Below are 16,530 nucleotides of genomic sequence, written 5' to 3' on the forward strand. Positions count from 1 at the left end.
CGAGGCTGAGAACTTAACACAGGCGTCCCGTTTCACAGCACCTCTCGCCCGCTCCACCAGACAGGCTCGCACGAGCCATCCAGCGTAACGATGTGTGCCAAGACTTTTCCAGTTCCAGGCTTGCGCGCCTTCACTGTCCTCTTGCGATTTGCCTGCCGCTCGCCAAGTGGCGGACAGGTGGGGATGGATCCCACATCCCTGGTGCCCACAATCTCAAAATTACTGAACAAAAATCGTCAACCGCCACGGAAATCTCCCGAGCATCGCGACGGTCAAGTTTCCTTTACGGCGGATTTCGACACAAAACCGGCACCATGGTACGCGATAGCTATCAATTCCGTGGTATCTCGAATCACTTACTGACGGTCATCATGTAAAAGTCTACCGAACAGAAGGCCCAGAACCCCATGCGGGAGCTCCGCATCCAGAAGCTCGTCCTCAACATCTGCGTTGGCGAGTCTGGTGACAGACTTACCCGTGCCGCCAAGGTGCTTGAGCAGCTGTCCGGTCAAACCCCCGTCTACAGTAAGTTTTGACCTCTTCTTGCCGACGTGACGACTATTCTAGAAACGGAGAAATCGAAATCTACACGCAGAAATGATGGCCCTAACACGTCTTCCCCCATCAACCAGGCAAGGCCCGTTACACCGTCCGTACCTTCGGTATCCGCCGTAACGAAAAGATCTCCGTCCACGTCACCGTCCGTGGCCCCAAGGCTGAGGAGATTCTCGAGCGTGGCCTCAAGGTCAAGGAGTACGAGCTTCGCAAGCGCAACTTCTCCGAGACCGGCAACTTCGGCTTCGGTATCTCCGAGCACATCGATCTCGGCATCAAGTACGACCCCGGTATCGGTATCTACGGCATGGACTTCTACTGCTGCATGACCCGCCCCGGTGAGCGTGTCTCCCGCCGCCGCCGCGCCAAGAGCAGAGTCGGTGCCACCCACCGCATCACCCGCGACGACACCGTCAAGTGGTTCAAGTCTCGCTTCGATGCCATCGTCCGCTAAATTGCCCCATTACTTCCTGAAAAGGATCGGGTGTTATAGTTTGGCGACATGGTGGAGGATCTGAAGTTACCGCTTCTTGAGGACCAGAGGGAGTTTGGGGCTCGGCGGCAGTTTCTGGGCTTTCTCCGGGTGGGCGTTATTCTGGTATTGGTTTCGGGGGAAAAAAAACACCAAATCCAGGATTTGTAGATGCACCATGATACCTCTTATTGGCGACTTCGTCAATTTAGCTTGATCTGAATCTACAGTCGAGCTGCGGCCTCAGAGACCGACCGGCATCATGCCGGCTTACCCTACCTTCATGAACCTATGTGAAACAAGGATATCTCGTCCTTTGGCCTCTCGAGTAGATCAGTTCTATCCCAGTGACAACTTGAACAGCCAGCCACCCATCATCGGCGCGTGGCGCTTCATCACTTTTCGGCTATGGCTGTTTTGCTCACGATATATATATATATATTTGACATGTGCAGACTCTGTGGCATAGATACGGCATGTCCTTTGGCGCCATCGAGTTATTTGGAAATTTCTAATTGCCCTTGGTTGAAGGTACTAACGGCTGGCTCTACATGATGGTTATCAACCGTCGCTGGCTATCATTGCTCAAAGAACGAAGCAGACGGGCCACCTAAGCACCAAGGACTGCATGATCATTACCATTGGGATGGAGTATGTACGGATACCACATCATTGTTGCAACCGCTTGGCATTTGTAATGCTGCTCCGACCGTAGGGGAGTCTTGTGGACGATAATGCCAGTGATGGGGGTTGTCTCCAATACTATCTCCGTATGGTTACTACACCAAGCACAGCTGCTGCGTGATGCTAGGTAAAGGGGCATGTTTTCTAGCTTTGTAAAACTCCGGAGCACGTTGGAATCTCTCCCTGAAGTCAAGTAACAGAGGGTACCTGATACGAACCATGTAAAGTGGCACGTTTGGACCATGACACGTAGTAATCAGAAGTCAATCAAGTCGAAGAGCTCTGATTATGAAATAAGATATCATACATGAAATTTATAACAGACCATGAGCCTCTAATGATCTGGCCAACATGAAAAGCAATAAACCCTGCCATCCGTCTTTCCCTTTCGTTTCCCTTTTTCATCCCACAGACATTCGCAAAAAGCCATTTACATCTCTCATCTGTATGGGTTGTTTTATTCTCCAGGTCATTGAAATCGTGGCATATCAGCAAGATTGTCGTCCACCATGAGACAGCCAAGCGGAACAGCATCAACAGGATCCAGTTAAGGGGTACCTGAAACTCCAGAATCCTGATGGTCTTCACTGTGTAACATGAAGAAACCGGATGCGATCCGTCCAGGATCATGGATGCATGGAGAAACTACCAGGGTAGCCCTCTAGAAGCCAAAACCGGTAGGCTGCGGCACAAAACCGTTGGTTTGTCCGTAAGGAGCTGGGGATGCCTGGCCGGGGCCGGCAGTGATCATAAGCCGGTTGCCAAGAATGGGCGTGTTGTCCTCGACCTTCTCCTTCTCCTGCTCCTTAGCCTTGCGAGCCTCGTTGTCGGCCTTCAGAGAAGCGAGCTCCTTGGTCTGCTGGCAGAGCATGTTGATCATATAAGGCATGGTAAAATCATTGAGACCATTGCGCCAAGAAAGCTCCAGGACAAGGTCGGGCCTGATGAGGTCATAGCAGGCATAAAGCATACCAACGTAGCATTCGCGGTTGCCAATGTCAACGAACTACAGAGACAAATGTCAGTAAAGGAAGCCAACGTGACTTGATGAGCTTGAAGACAAGAAAAATAACTTACGTAGCGCAGAAGCTCCTCGACAACTTCCGTCTTGCCGGAGATGGCGGCCGTCTCAATAGCATCCTTCCAGAGCTTATCCTGCTTGGAAAGGTTGATGGACTTCTCCCAGCGCTTGTTCTTGCGGTAGATGCTGGCAGCAATTTGGCGGAAGAAGACAAGGTCGTGCTTCTCCAGACGACCGGCAAGGTCCACGGCGTCGTAGTTGTCGTAGTTGTTCACAGAGTCGCGCAGAGTCTTGTAGTCCTCCTCCTCAATGAGAAGATCATTGATGGCGTCGTTAACGGTCCGCTTGTTCTGAGATTGGACGCTAAGGAGGAAAGGCTTGATCAGGGGCAGGTTATCGGACTTCTGGAACATGCGGACAACACGGTTGACATCGATGCGCGGGGTCAAAACCTGGAGAAGATCGGTGAGCAACGAGGGATGTTGCTCCAGGTAGAAATTGATGGCCTTGTAGTAGATTTCAAGGTTGGCCACCTTGACGGTGATCTCCTTGAACTGCTGGTGCTCCCAAGAGTTCTCAGGGCGCTCCATAACGGCGAGAGCAGCATTGTCAAACTCATCGTAGTGGTAGTAGCAGAAGACCAGCTCAGGCCACAAGTTGGCTTCCTCGCAAGCACGGATCATCTTGGGGAGGTTCATTCTGCTCCAAAAGAGTTTGAGGTGCTCCATAAGGCGCTCGGGGTGGTATTTAGACAGCGCAATACCCAACTCGGTGAACATTCCCATGTGGGCGCGCTCCAATCCAAGACCCTGCTCGAGCAAGCTGATGAGCTCATCAAAGTAGCCGTTTGTCTCGTACTGCTTGACAAGAGCCTGGAGTTGCTCAGCATCAACAATAAGGTTGAGACCGCAAATCTGAGCAAGACGGAACTCCTTCTTGTTGACGCAGGCCTCGTGGACCTCCTTCCACACCTTGATGTTGTTGGCCTTGCGGGCGCAGTCCACAGCCGCCTGGTAGTCGGACAGGTGGACAAGAGTAGTGGCCAGCTTAGCCCAGTTGGAAATGCTGGTGTAGAAGATTTTGGCCGCCTCAAAGAAGCCCTCGGCGTACGCCTTGTCACCAGACTCCTCAACATTGGCAACATTGGTAGCACGCAGGAACTCTTCAAGCTCAGGAAGTTGATCGAGGCGGGCGTAGCAGAAAGCAAGAGCAGTGTCAATGACAGGCTCCCGAAGGGTCTTGCGGGCCATACGGAGGTACTTGATGAGCTCTTCGTTCTTTCCAGCAGCAACGGCAACCTCGATCACTTCCTCGTAGTTCTTCGGATCCTCGGCCTTGATGTAAGATTCAATGGAATCGCTGACGCGGAGACCATCAAGCTGAGCCTTGGCAACTTTGCTCCAAACCTGAGGAATATCAACCTCCTCGGCGTATGCTTGAGCACGGTCAATGCTAACGACGTGCTCAACAAGAACATTGACAGCGGCCTCCTTGTTGTCAATCTTCTTGTAGACCTCAAAGGCTTCCTCGTGCAGGCCAACCTCAATACAAACATTAGCAATCTCGTCGGCGGCGAAGTTGTCGAGCTTGTGAATGTAGTCCATCACACGGGCCTTGTCAGCCTTGGCGGCAGTGAAGATAAGCAAGTTCTGCAGGTTCTGGTTGTCGCTGAAAGGCGACGGCTCCAGGACAATCTTCTCCAGCAGCTCAATAAGCTCGCCAGGCAAGTCGGCGTTCAGGAAGCACGTAACAGCCTCGGAAACCTTGGCGGGATCAGTCGACTCAGGAACGGCCGTCGAGATGACTTGGTCTACGACAGAACGGCGGTGAACGTTGTTCTCGCTGAGCACAAACATCCAAAGTTCCCTATCAGCGCGCTCCAAAAGATACCTCGCCTGAGCCTTGTACATCTGGTTCTCGTTGGTGATGTTCACGAGTTCGAGATCATTCTGGCCCTTGCGATAGGCAATATAGGCCAAGTTGGGATCACGCTTCTCGCAGTACTTTCCAACAGTGAGGGTATCATACTGATCGTTCTCCTTGAGGAACTTCTCTGGGTTGTTGTTGGAGTCAATGTATATCTTGGCGAGAGCGTTGTAAACAGCCTGCTGCTGGTTACCGGCAGCGAGGGTAGCCTCCAGGAAGGGCAGGAGTAGCTTAAGGCGGTTACGAGTCTCAACCTCCTGCACCAGCTCATCGATAGGGATAGATGCGGGGTTGACCGTGCTTAGGAGATTCCTGATGATGCTTTCATCACAGTCCACATCGAGCAGTCCTCCGATGACACCAGGAGTCCTGCTCGGGTTGACCTGCTGCACGTAAATCTCAATGGACTTGAACTGCTGGTGCTGGTACAGGTAGAGAACCAGGTCATGAACAAAGTTGAAGCGATCGCAGACAACCATCAAAGGAAGCATCTCGCTGAGCTTGGCCTCCTTGAGGAAGTTCTTCACCTTCTCGGGGTTGTAAACGCTGTTGTCGCGGCAGATACGCTCAACCTCGCGAATTTGTCCCATCTTGGTGGCAGCCTCAATGTACTTGAATACGACTTCGGGGTCCTCGGTGACATTGACGACACTGGCAAGGAAGTAGTAAAGACCTTCAGCAGTCTTGTACTTCTCAAAGAGATCAATCAATTGCTGCGCGCCGAGGAGCTCCGCATACTTGGTTGCGACTTGAACGACAGTCTGGAGATTCTGGCGAATATTGTGCTTCATCATGGCGTCCAGGCAGTCAAGCGATTGCTCAACAGACAGCGCCTTGAAATACTCAATCAACCACTCGGGGTTGTAGTTAGGCATTCCAGGGATGTTGACAATAACCCGCTTGATGGACGCAGGATCCTCATAGAGCTCCAGGGCCTTCTGCAAAAGACCTGCTTGCTCGCAGAGGTTCGCAATGTGCGCCTTGTCAAAGTGGGAGAACATGTCGTTGCCAAGAATGGCGTCAGCAACCTGGGGGGCGTTGACGAGGTTCATCTCCAATAGACGAGTCTGAAGGTGGGCATGCTCGGGCTTGTTATCCTTCAGAGCGTCAAGAAGGAAAGCAGTTGCTTGCTGGATCATTCCTTGAGACTGGAAGATGTCAACCACCTTCTCGAAGTCGACCAGCGGGCCGCCTTCGTGATTGGCAAGCGTCGTGGCAAACTCGGCACCCTTCTCAGCATTGACACGGACAATGTGGTGGAGAAGCTGAATAAAGTCAGGCTGGTAGTTGGCTTGACCGCAGTAGGGCAGAATCTTCTCAAACTGGCCAGTCTCGGCAAACCCAGCAACAACCTTGTGAGGAGCGTTGGCCTTCAAATAGATGGCAAGCGCCATGTTAATGTCGTGGGGCCGGACCATGTCACCAAGTCTCTCAGAGCACTCGAGCTTGTTCTCGCTGAGCCACTTCTGCAATAGCTGTTTGCGGTTCTGAGCGAGAACGGGTTGGGCAAGCTCAATGGTCTCATGCTCGTTCAGCGAACCCTTGTCTAGAAGCATACCAAAGTACTGCAAGATATGCGACATCTGTCCAGGCTGCTGTGGAAGACGCTTGAAGCGCTCGATGGTCTGAGGAGTGCGAAGGAAACCTCGAGGAGAGTTGGCAGCCACCTTGGCGGCCTCTTGGTAGTTGCCATTGCTGAAGAGTTGCTCGAAGCGTTGCTGGTAGAGGTTATCGGCGCCTGGGAGCCCTGCACGAGAAGCCAACTTGATAGCGAGCTCATTGCCGTGTGCCTCAAGGACGTAAGGAACGATTGTGTTCTCATCGGCGCTGACGAAGAGAACCTGTCCCTTGCGGTTGATGCCAATGACGCCGGTCGAATCCTTGTCACCGCAAGCAGTGAAGATAGTATCGCTTGAGATGCGGTTCATGAAGATACATGTGGCAGTCTCGAGGTCGTAGAGGTGGATGAAACCGTACTTGGTGATAAGGTAGATGATGCCGTACTTTTGCGAAACCTGGAGGGCGACGGGGAAGTCATTGCTGGCCTCGGGAGGGAAGAAGACGTCCACGGCCTTCTTGGGGAAGACGGGGTTTGTTTCGGGATGGTCGACCTCGACAATGTGGAGCTTCGCGCCGACGGCGGTGCGGACCGCAAAGGTAAACACCTTGGTGTCCTCCGGGGCGCCCTCTAGTCGGAGGGTGCCAAAAGCAGCGGCATGACCCTCAATAGCCTGGCTGATACCGCGGTCTTTGGAATAGAGCTGCATGGCGCCAACAACGCGGCCCTGCTGTTGTGAGATACCGACAACAACCATCCACTTTCCGTCGGCGCTGGTCCGATAATTAATTATTTGGTTGCCCTGGAGATTAGCATTACGATCGAAGACCTTGACCGGAGCGGGCTGGTTCGGGTCGAAGACATCCCAATGGTAAACAGAGCCATCTGTGATCAAGCCAAGCGTGGTCTCGCTAACCCACTTCCAGAACAAGACATCCTCGCTCATGTTTGTCGACTTGAGCTTGGCCTTGTTTTCGAGGTCGAAAATCTGGAGTGTGCGCGCCTGGGCCTTGAGGGCAATTACTTGGCGCGTCCAGTGCATTATGGCACTGTCGGCCTTGATGGGACGTCGGATAACATTATTGCCGTTCTTGAGATCGACGATGATGACTTCAGGGGACGCTGCCTCGTCCTTCTTGTCGCGAATACACACCCAGTTGTCCGATTCTAGAGTCTGGGAGCGGGGGGTTCACGTCAGCAGGGGTGCCAGAGGAGGCGCGACAACTGTCACTAGCAGAGTCAGAGCAAGGTGAGGACAACGTACACAGGTATTGAAAGTGATGGCAGTCTGGTTGATGCCGAGGGCGCTGAGTTGCAGCAGCTCCTGGAATTTGATGGGTAGGGCCTGAGCCATGATGGGCGGTGGTGTTGCGCTAAGCTGCGCGCAGAGTGACGAAGATTAGCAGCCAACTTATCAAAAGCGGCTGGAAGGTGAATCCGCTGGGAAGTAGAAAGATTGGGGAAATGGAGGCTCGTGAAGCTCCGTGGACTGAATGGAATGGCGGCGACGTGAAAGGAGGCGGTGGTGGTGGTGGTTGGTTGTACTTTGGGGGGAAAATGACCGAGCTCCCGAGAAATGGGGAGGGGGAAAGAGGACGGATGAATCAGGTAGGTAGAGGTAGGTAGGAGGTTGGAGGTGGAAGGATTAACGCAAGGTCCAGAAGGCAGGTACGCAGTAAAACCCGCCGCCAAACTGTGGGTGAGAGGTGAGTCGCGATTTGCCGCTCAGTTACAGATACGTAAAGTAAAGGCGAGCAGGTACCTCGATGTCACCTCACTTCAATGCTCCAGCAGAAAGAATAGAGAAGAATCGCGGTTGTTGAAGGATGCAAAGCAGCAAGAGGAGACGTCGTTTGTTACGGGAAGTTAGTACCGTGAGAGATGAAAGATACAGCAGGAAAGATGGAAGGTGCTGAGGTGAGATGCCTCTCCAGCTGTCCAGTGTGTTTGTACATGCCGCAACTGTTCAGCGCAGACGGAAGGTACCTCTAGTACCTCTCAGGTTACCTGCCTGCTTTTGAGTGATGTGTTAACACGGGACCTCGCGGCCGGGGCGTCCACCGCCCACCGGCGCCGGCTCCATTCAGTGCTTCCCCCTGCGTCGGGTGCGCCTAGACCAGGCGGCAGGCGCCTGCCCGGGAGGCCTGCCTGCCCCCTTCGCTTCAAGCTGTCCGCCCGGTCCAGGTTGCCCGCCCTCATCCCGTCATCCTTCTACTTTCCTTTGCCCGCATTGATCGCCTCTCCTGCGAGGTCCGTCAGACGGTCCTTCCATTTCCTACCTCTAGGTACCTTATACCTCCAGGCCGCCTGCCTCCGGGGGCGCCGTTCATGCCGGGCTCCAGGGGCAGCTGTTCCCTACTCCAGAACAGCCCAGCTCCAGGGGTAGCGTCAGCTGTTGCTACAGGGATTCCGAACTTGGCCCAGCTTGACTAATGTGGGGCACTGACCAATGGCTCACCTTTTGGGACCGCAGTGAGGTGGAACCCGATTTGAGGAAAGAGACTTGGCATTGCTATCGATAAGCTTTTTCAGAAAAGAAAATCGACCCGGAGAAATATCCACAAGCGCCTGTCGATGGTGGGCTATCAGTGTTCAAACCAACCCCAACAACATCCCAATCACCACCAGACGACCAGCAATACCATCAAAATGGGTGTCGGACGTCGCATGCAGAAACAGGGCCCTCCTGAGCCCCTCTCGGAGGAGCACTTCGCCAACCTCAAGCGCAAGAAGGGCATTCCCTTTGACGAAACCACGACCGAAGTCGACACTAGAAGATCCAAGAAGCAGAAGATTGTCAAGAAGCAGCCCAAGACATCCGGCTCCAACACTGTCGCAGTCAAGGGCGCCAAGAAAGAGGTCAAGGAGGTGAAGAAGACTGGCACAAAGCCCGCCCACAGGTCCAAGGAGTCCAAGAAGCCTAAGAAGGCAAAGCAGCCTTCGCCCGATCATGACGAGGAGATGGACGACGAGTTTGGCGCGTCCGACCTGGAGGGCCTTGATATCGACGGCGATGAGATGGACGTTCAAAAGCTAGGAGACGATTTCCTCGGCACTGACGACGACTCGGTTTACGATTCCGACCAGGACGGTGCTACCAAGAAGGAGGCATTCGTCTTCTCTGACGATGAGGATGACGAAGAGGATAGAGAGGAGAAGCTCACAGCCGCCAACATCGAGGGTCTTTCGAGGAAATTGGATATGCAAAGAGAGAAGGAAGCAGAGGAGAACGAGGCCGAATTGCGCGACGAGGCGCTCCAGACCAACATCGCTGGTGGTGATGACCTCGGTGATGACGACGACCAACTTCAGACTAAGACCAAAACTTTGCTGGCACCCGATCTCCAGATGTTGAGAACGAGGATAACAGACGCCATCCGTATCCTGGACGACTTTTCGAATTCGGCGGAAGAGGGCAAGAGTCGCGCCGAGTACACCAGCCAACTCATCAAGGATATCTGTGCCTGTAAGGACCCGATGTTCCTTGCGCAATACTTCTCGTGAAATGCACAAATGTTAACTTCAGGTTTTGCCAGACTACGGTTACAACGAGTACCTCGCTGAAAAGCTTTTGTATGTTTTACAACCTGTCGCATGCCTGTCTGCGGCGATACCACCAGTGGGGAAACTGTCTGACTGTTTGTAGCAACCTGTTCCCTCCCAGAGAGGCGTTCGCCTTTTTCGAAGCCAACGAGAGTGCCCGCCCCGTCGTTATCCGTACAAACACCCTCCGAACACATCGCCGCGATCTTGCCCAAGCACTCATCAACCGCGGTGTCACACTCGAGCCTGTAGGCAAGTGGTCCAAGGTCGGTCTGCAAGTCTTTGACTCGAAGTACGTATATTCTAAATCAGGACTACAACGACGCGATTCATGCAAATGGCTAACAACTGGGGCATAAAGCGTTCCCCTCGGTGCCACGCCTGAGTATCTGGCTGGTCACTACATCCTCCAGGCCGCGTCTTCGTTCCTGCCCGTGATGGCTCTCTGCCCCCAGGAGGGTGAGCGTGTTCTCGATATGGCCTCTGCCCCCGGTGGCAAGACCACCCATATGGCGGCGTTGATGAAGAACACCGGTGTGATCTTTGCGAACGATCCCAGCAAGCAGCGTGCCAAAGGTTTGATCGGCAACATTCACAGACTGGGCGCAAGAAACGTTATCGTATGCAACTACGATGCGCGTGAGTTCCCCAGGGTCATGGGTGGCTTTGACAGAGTCTTGCTCGATGCCCCATGCTCGGGCACTGGTGTCATTGCCAAGGATCCCTCTGTTAAGACCAACAGAGACGAGAAGGACTTCCTGCAGCTCCCCCATCTCCAAAAGCAGCTTCTCCTGGCTGCCATCGACTCGGTTGACCATGCCAGCAAGACTGGTGGTTACGTTGTCTATTCGACGTGTTCCGTTGCCGTTGAGGAAAAGTGCGTTTTCCATATCGTTCTTAACTGTACTTTCAGAAGACGCTAACCCAAGATTACAAACAGTGAGCAAGTCGTTGCCTATGCGCTCAGCCGCCGTCCCAACGTCAAGCTCGTCGAGACTGGCTTGGCTTTCGGCAAGGAAGGCTTCACCAGCTTCATGGGCAAATCATTCCACCCCAGCCTCAAGCTCACCCGCAGATACTACCCCCATCTTTACAACGGTACGTTTCGCCTCCTTATACCCCCTTTCCCTCCCTCCCCTCCTTCATCACTAACACAACCCTCCAGTCGACGGTTTCTTCGTCGCCAAGTTCCAGAAACTCGGCCCCACGCCCGCCACTGCTGTCCGCGCCAACGGCGTCGACAAGTCCAACAAGCCTCTGGACGGCCAAGCTTCCCAGGAAGCCCAAGAAGTTGTCGACAAGACGCCCATTGGTGCCGAGTGCGAAGCCCAGGATGACTTTGGCGGTTTTGATGATGGTGAGGACAAGGAGTACATGGAGCGCGCTAAGCGCAACGCTATGCGCAGGAGAGGTTTGGATCCTAGGGCTCTTAAGAAGCCTGTTGGTAAGAAGGGGGAGAAGAAGACTGAGGAGTCGTCCAAGGAGGGTGCTAAGGAGGAGGCTGCTGAGGTGACTGAGAAGATTGAGAAGCTTGGGGTTGTTGAGGAGCAGACTAAGACGGTTGATGCCAAGGCTAAGAAGGAGGCGGTCAAACCCACCAAGAAGGTCGAGGAGAAGCCCAAGGCCACCGCCGGTGCCGCCACGCCGAAGAAGGCTGGCGACAAGAAGAAGAAGGTGGCCAGGAAGTAAAAGGGAAGGGTTGTAATGATTTATCCGTCTGTTTTTGCATTGTTCAATATACTTGGGGCTTAGGAATACCAACCAACTAACAGAGCCTTTATGTTCCTATAGATGTGGACAACAAAAGTTCATCCGGGTCGAGAAGAATCTTTTGCTTCATTATGATGCGCATCTGGGCAATAATTGTGACCTTGAAGTCCAAGGACAAAAAGGTGAAAAAGCAACGTCTAGAACACTTCAGATTAACTATGTATTTGTCATTATTTTGATTGGGTATCGCACATCGTCTTTTCATTAATTCATACATACATGCCCGCGCCCTTGCGCCTTTTGAGTTTTCCTAACCTCATGCCCTAGTAAATTGCCGACCAGGGAAAATGATGTTGCGTAGATGAACAGAAACGATGGGAGTTTCGACAGCCTTGTCGATATCCCCACAGGACCTCAATTGTAAGACCAGGCAGTATTTTTGATTCTCTTTTGTTTGTTGGATAACCTTGAAAACATGTGACCCTCTCTGTTCGAGGACAAATGGTGATAGGAAATTCTCGGGTCTTAACGCACGAGCAACTGTCGACTGACCACTGGCACGATCTTATCGTCATCCAGGGTACACCTCCACGTCCCGTCTCCCCGTTTCTCTTTGTGATCCGTATAGGTATCGAGTGCCAGATTCACCAGCGCTTCGGCATCCTTGCGGAGCTCCTTCAGCTCCTCCACGCTACTTCCGCTTATGGTAGCGGCATTCTGCGGCAGGCGATATGCCGCAAATACAATTCCGTGGTTCTTGACGCCACCATGCCTGCCTGCCTTCTCGCCAAGCACGCTGAAAGGACCTGGATAAGTACAACCAGTGTAGAACGAACAGCTATAACCTTCAGCGAATTCATTCTTAGCCGCATCGTCGCTGCGATATTCCAACCAGTGATCAGATTCGAGGATCTTGCGGTGGACCGGTGCTGAGATACGGAACGGGCTCATGAGAGAATGTAGCCCGTACGCGGCCAACAAACGACCAGTCATAGGTCGATATTCAGAGGGTAGCGGAAACAGCAGTCCGAGGTTTTCTTCTGTCGATATGGCGGAAAACGATGCGCTAGGGGACGAAGGAGAGTTGAGAAGGGTTGTGGAGGTCGAAAGCGATGACATGGATGACCTCTTTGAGAAACCGGTAGACTGAATAGAGCCATTCCGACTGGGCCACAGGTTGACCACATACACAAGGTCAAAGTGATATTTTGACGCAATCCGAGCAGCTTCAAAGGCTGCTGTAGTAGCAGGCTTGCTGGCCAGAGGAGGAGAAAGTGTCAACAGGGGGTGATCGCTCACCATGTGCGGAGAGGAAATTGAAGCGAAACGATTCAGCGGCAGATCGTAGCTTGATGACCCCGAAGACGTTATGTAACTTGTCTGCGACAGCGATTGCTCGTTGGCAAGATCATCAGCGATATCATCATCGCTAAGGGCCAAGAAGTCATTGAAGCTTGGTTCCCGGAGAATGGTGTTGATCCTGATGGAAGGGGCAGATCTTTCTGTGCTAAGGCCGCTGACCGGAGTCTTCAACTCCGAGACGGGCTTTTTGCAGACAAGTGTCGCAGTCCGACTTGGAGGGCTTCTCGACGGCGACAAGGTAATTTCATGCAGCTCGTTGGGTTCTGGAGCAGGGAGCGGGATCAGTCTTGGAGAGGCAGCCGGAGTAAGTTGCCCATGCGAGAGAGATGTCGGTGACAGGGAAAGCATTGAATCACAAGATTTATGTTGCTGCGCTAAGGACAAAGGCGTCTGCAGATGTGTGTGGATGTGTAGGCTGGGATGGCGTTTCCTGCCTGGCTGCGCTCGCGGAGAAATCGATATGGAAGTCGAGCGTGAAGGTGACTTGTGACCGGACCTCGAGCGGCGCATAGATAAAGCAGATAGCTCATCGTGACTCCTTGTAGAGCGACCGGAAAAACTGAACTCGAGAAGTTCGGCTAGAGAGGCGTCCATTTGTCTGCTGACTAGGGAAGAAGACCGCTGAGGTACTGAAGGGCCCTGATTGCGCCGCCTGGGGGTAAATCCTGTTCTGAGTCCATGCTCGGAGTTCGAGAAGGACGGACTATAGGGATCGCTTGGAGATTCGGGGAGGCTCTTTGTGCGTCGGGCACTTTGGCGCGCCAATGTTACCTCCTCCCTAGCCAGCATGCGAGTTGAGGTCGGTCTGATGAAAGATGGCGTTGGAAATTTTTGGATAGTTGGAGCTGAAGCCGAGTGCGACAGCGATGTGAAAGGTCCACTTTCGATAGCGCCCGACTTGCGCGGCGACAGCTTCCTCTTTCTGTGGAAAAATCTCTCCAACCGGTCCAGCCTCTTCTCGAGGCGGTCCATCCCCATCGACATTGAACCGGTTGTAGTGGTTGATGATATGGCTAGGTGATAGCGGTCGATTTGAGGATCGCTCCGGGGTAGGCAAAGTTGCGCACCGGCAAGGAAGAGGTTGTATTGGGTTAGCTTCTCTCAAGCTAGCTAAGAGAAGGTCTGAGATGTTCGGGGTCTAGGTTTGGAGTAGTGAATAAAACTTTCCACGGAAAGACATGGAGACTTTGCAAGGAGGGGTGGGTTTTGTGCGGGACTGGAGGGTATATTGCGGGTTTGAGATTTTTGTAAACGGCAAATGAGGCGCGGATGAGATGTCACTAGGACGGAGGCCTGGTGGTTGAGTCCTGGTAGTACGGTGTTGCGGATTTGGTGTGGATGGTCATTCCGGTTTGGTATGACGGTGATCGTACAACGACTTGGAAGTGTGGTGTTTCGATTACACCACAGAAAGAGGAAAGCAGCGGCGGTTTTGTTTGTTGTCCTCCTAGAGGTGGAAGGTAATTGTGTTGCCTGGCAGTTGAGACAGACTGGAAAGGAAGTCAGGTTGGTCTTAGACTTGTTGTGTTCCCCAGATGATGCTGAAATCTCGAGCAGGAAAATCAGGCCGGGTGGAAGGGGAGGCGAGGTGATATAACTAAGGGGTTGACTCAGAGCCACAATGGAGAAAAAGAAAACTACCAGTGGGTATCAGGTTCAAAAGGTATCCCGTTTTTGCAAACAAACTAAGTGAATGGGTTAGCCCAATTGAGGAAGAAAGTATGGCCAAGTGAAGAGGAGGGGGAAGGGTTCAAATACTCGGCAAGGGATATACCAAGGGAAAGTGCGACTCAACATCACATCCCACATTACTACTTTGAGATGGAAAGAAGTTACCCATTCACACTGTAAAACAAAGAAAGAGAACGAGAAAAAAGTAAAGGAAGGAGCGAGGTGATAGTGTCATAATTCCCGTCAGAAGGCCATACCAGCTAGGAACCGGGAGAGACGAATCAAGCACACCACAACATCTCGTGCATTTGTTCTTAGTAAGATTGAAAACCCGTTCGTGTTCGAAAAAGAAAGCCTTGCCCATTGATTGAGCCCACTGGGACTCGAGTCAGCCAAACGGAACGCTCTCCATTGTGACCTCCCACCTTGTTTACTCCCGCAGCCATCGTTGCTTATTCCAGTAGAATGGGAGCTAATATCAGAACATCACGGTGCCAAGACGATGAGATCCCAAGAGGCGTTCGGTTAGGCAGAGCCAGGCTCGCCTGTTGGTTTTCTGGGACTGCGTGGAAACGGCGCAAAGAGGGGTCAAAGGAGAAGAAGAAGAAAAAAAAATAAGGGAGAACCGCGAAATTCGTGATCTGGGTTATGGGGGTAAACGACGACGGGAGTGTAATCCATACCGTCCACTTGCTCGTCTGTACGTAGATGTACGTAACTAAGTGTAGCATCAGGCTAGACCCGGCTTGTTCAGAAAGCCAAACTTGCATAGAGCAAAACTTTGTCCCATGTTAGGACCGAGCTCTCCAACGGCGACAGGATGAATGCTAAGTTGATTATGGAAAAGCCTAGTATCCCTGCACCTGCTCTCCCTACCAGTGGCTCCCTCTTATCCTCGAGATAAGTCATAAAAGCTCTTATTGCGGGTTTTTATACTTATCGTTGACATAAGGTTTCAGCGGAGAGGACTGAAATCGGAAGCTTCAGGGTTTCGTGTCTGCGCATCTGGTCCCTGGCAACTTGTTGGGGTTCAATATTTGGGCGCATGGTAACTTTACTGCTCGAATCCGCAGCTCGTCAGAGATCAGTCGGATATCGCGACTCGATCTGACCCACAAGCCTGTGCCAGTACACTAGAACATTGAGCAGTGTCCGGGTGCAAATGGAGACCGTTTAACTCGAGTGTTGGTCGGTTCGGCTGTGCGAGGTCAATGACTGGAGTGAGGTGAGGTTAAATTTCACGTCCAGAGCAACCTCCCAAGGCTAGGTGCACGGGCCACAAACCCAGGTACATACATACACTGTATATGGCGTAACAAGGGGACCTGGACGACAATGCTGTGTTGGTAGCGCTGAACAGGGATGAGAGCCCATGTCATTTGAGAACCTTGGCGTGCTTTAGCTAGCTAGCAGCTGGAAGGGAAAGCTGAGAGGCTGACATGAGAGCCGAGCGAATGGATTGCTTGCCTCCTCTGCAAGCTGCCCCCCTCGAGGTTCATCTCGAGAGCATTGAATTAGGTCAGGGTGGGAGTAGAACGGGTCCCCCGTGCTCCCTCCCAGACTCGCAGGTCGAGGGAAGCGGCCCCATAGGGAAAACTAGTGCATCTCTAGAGCTTGAAGTGGCATGCGCTTCTGACTGGATGGTAGCTTACTGCACGTAAAAGCCGTTTGGTTTCCGACGATAAACTTTTCGGAGAGCTTGCACGAATTCCATGCCTTGAAACTCGCAGTGAGATACTTGCTGCGTACGTAGTGTACTGCGGCAGATGTAGTGAACAGCTACCTGATACCTCGCCTCTCGCTACTAACAAGGGAATTGAACTCCCCCGCGCAATGACGGCGCCAAACCCCGCATTCACCCTTGATCCGCGGCCCTGGCAGGCAGTGCCCGTCGCCCTGATTAGCGACTCCACTTGCCCGGGGGCCACAGCCAATGCAATAACAGATGGGGGCCAGTTGGGTCACTTGCAGTTGACAGACCTGGCAGACAGGAACGTTCGACATTTTCACTTGAGTCCTGTCAACGAG

At 52.8% G+C, this 16,530-nt stretch overlaps 4 protein-coding genes across 4 annotated transcripts; 2 read left to right on the forward strand and 2 right to left on the reverse strand.

Moving 5' to 3' along the window:
* Positions 1 to 214: 214 nt before the first annotated feature.
* On the forward strand, positions 215 to 1,851 carry NCU02509 (60S ribosomal protein L11). Its single transcript, XM_960547.3, has 3 exons — positions 215 to 317; positions 381 to 525; positions 633 to 1,851. The coding sequence occupies exons 1-3, from the start codon at positions 315 to 317 to the stop codon at positions 1,007 to 1,009; spliced, it is 525 nt and encodes a 174-aa protein (XP_965640.2). The 5' UTR covers positions 215 to 314; the 3' UTR covers positions 1,010 to 1,851.
* NCU02510 (clathrin heavy chain) lies at positions 1,819 to 8,170 on the reverse strand. Its single transcript, XM_960548.2, has 3 exons — positions 7,481 to 8,170; positions 2,789 to 7,390; positions 1,819 to 2,717 (listed from the first exon to the last, which is right to left on the reverse strand). The coding sequence occupies exons 1-3, from the start codon at positions 7,568 to 7,570 to the stop codon at positions 2,373 to 2,375; spliced, it is 5,037 nt and encodes a 1,678-aa protein (XP_965641.1). The 5' UTR covers positions 7,571 to 8,170; the 3' UTR covers positions 1,819 to 2,372.
* A 206-nt stretch (positions 8,171 to 8,376) lies between these two features.
* Positions 8,377 to 11,617, forward strand: NCU02511 (S-adenosylmethionine-dependent methyltransferase superfamily domain-containing protein). The gene is made up of 6 exons (XM_960549.2): positions 8,377 to 9,682; positions 9,753 to 9,789; positions 9,863 to 10,051; positions 10,121 to 10,636; positions 10,700 to 10,857; positions 10,925 to 11,617. Exons 1-6 carry the CDS (start codon positions 8,791 to 8,793, stop codon positions 11,446 to 11,448), a joined length of 2,316 nt encoding a protein of 771 aa, XP_965642.2. The 5' UTR covers positions 8,377 to 8,790; the 3' UTR covers positions 11,449 to 11,617.
* Positions 11,618 to 11,679: 62 nt separating this feature from the next.
* Positions 11,680 to 14,608, reverse strand: NCU02512 (hypothetical protein). The gene has a single exon (XM_960550.3). The coding sequence runs from the start codon at positions 13,813 to 13,815 to the stop codon at positions 11,995 to 11,997; it is 1,821 nt and encodes a 606-aa protein (XP_965643.3). The 5' UTR covers positions 13,816 to 14,608; the 3' UTR covers positions 11,680 to 11,994.
* Between the last annotated feature and the right edge of the window lie 1,922 nt (positions 14,609 to 16,530).

Source organism: Neurospora crassa, linkage group I, assembly GCF_000182925.2.
Source record: "Neurospora crassa OR74A linkage group I, whole genome shotgun sequence".
Taxonomy (NCBI): Eukaryota; Fungi; Ascomycota; class Sordariomycetes; order Sordariales; family Sordariaceae; genus Neurospora; species Neurospora crassa.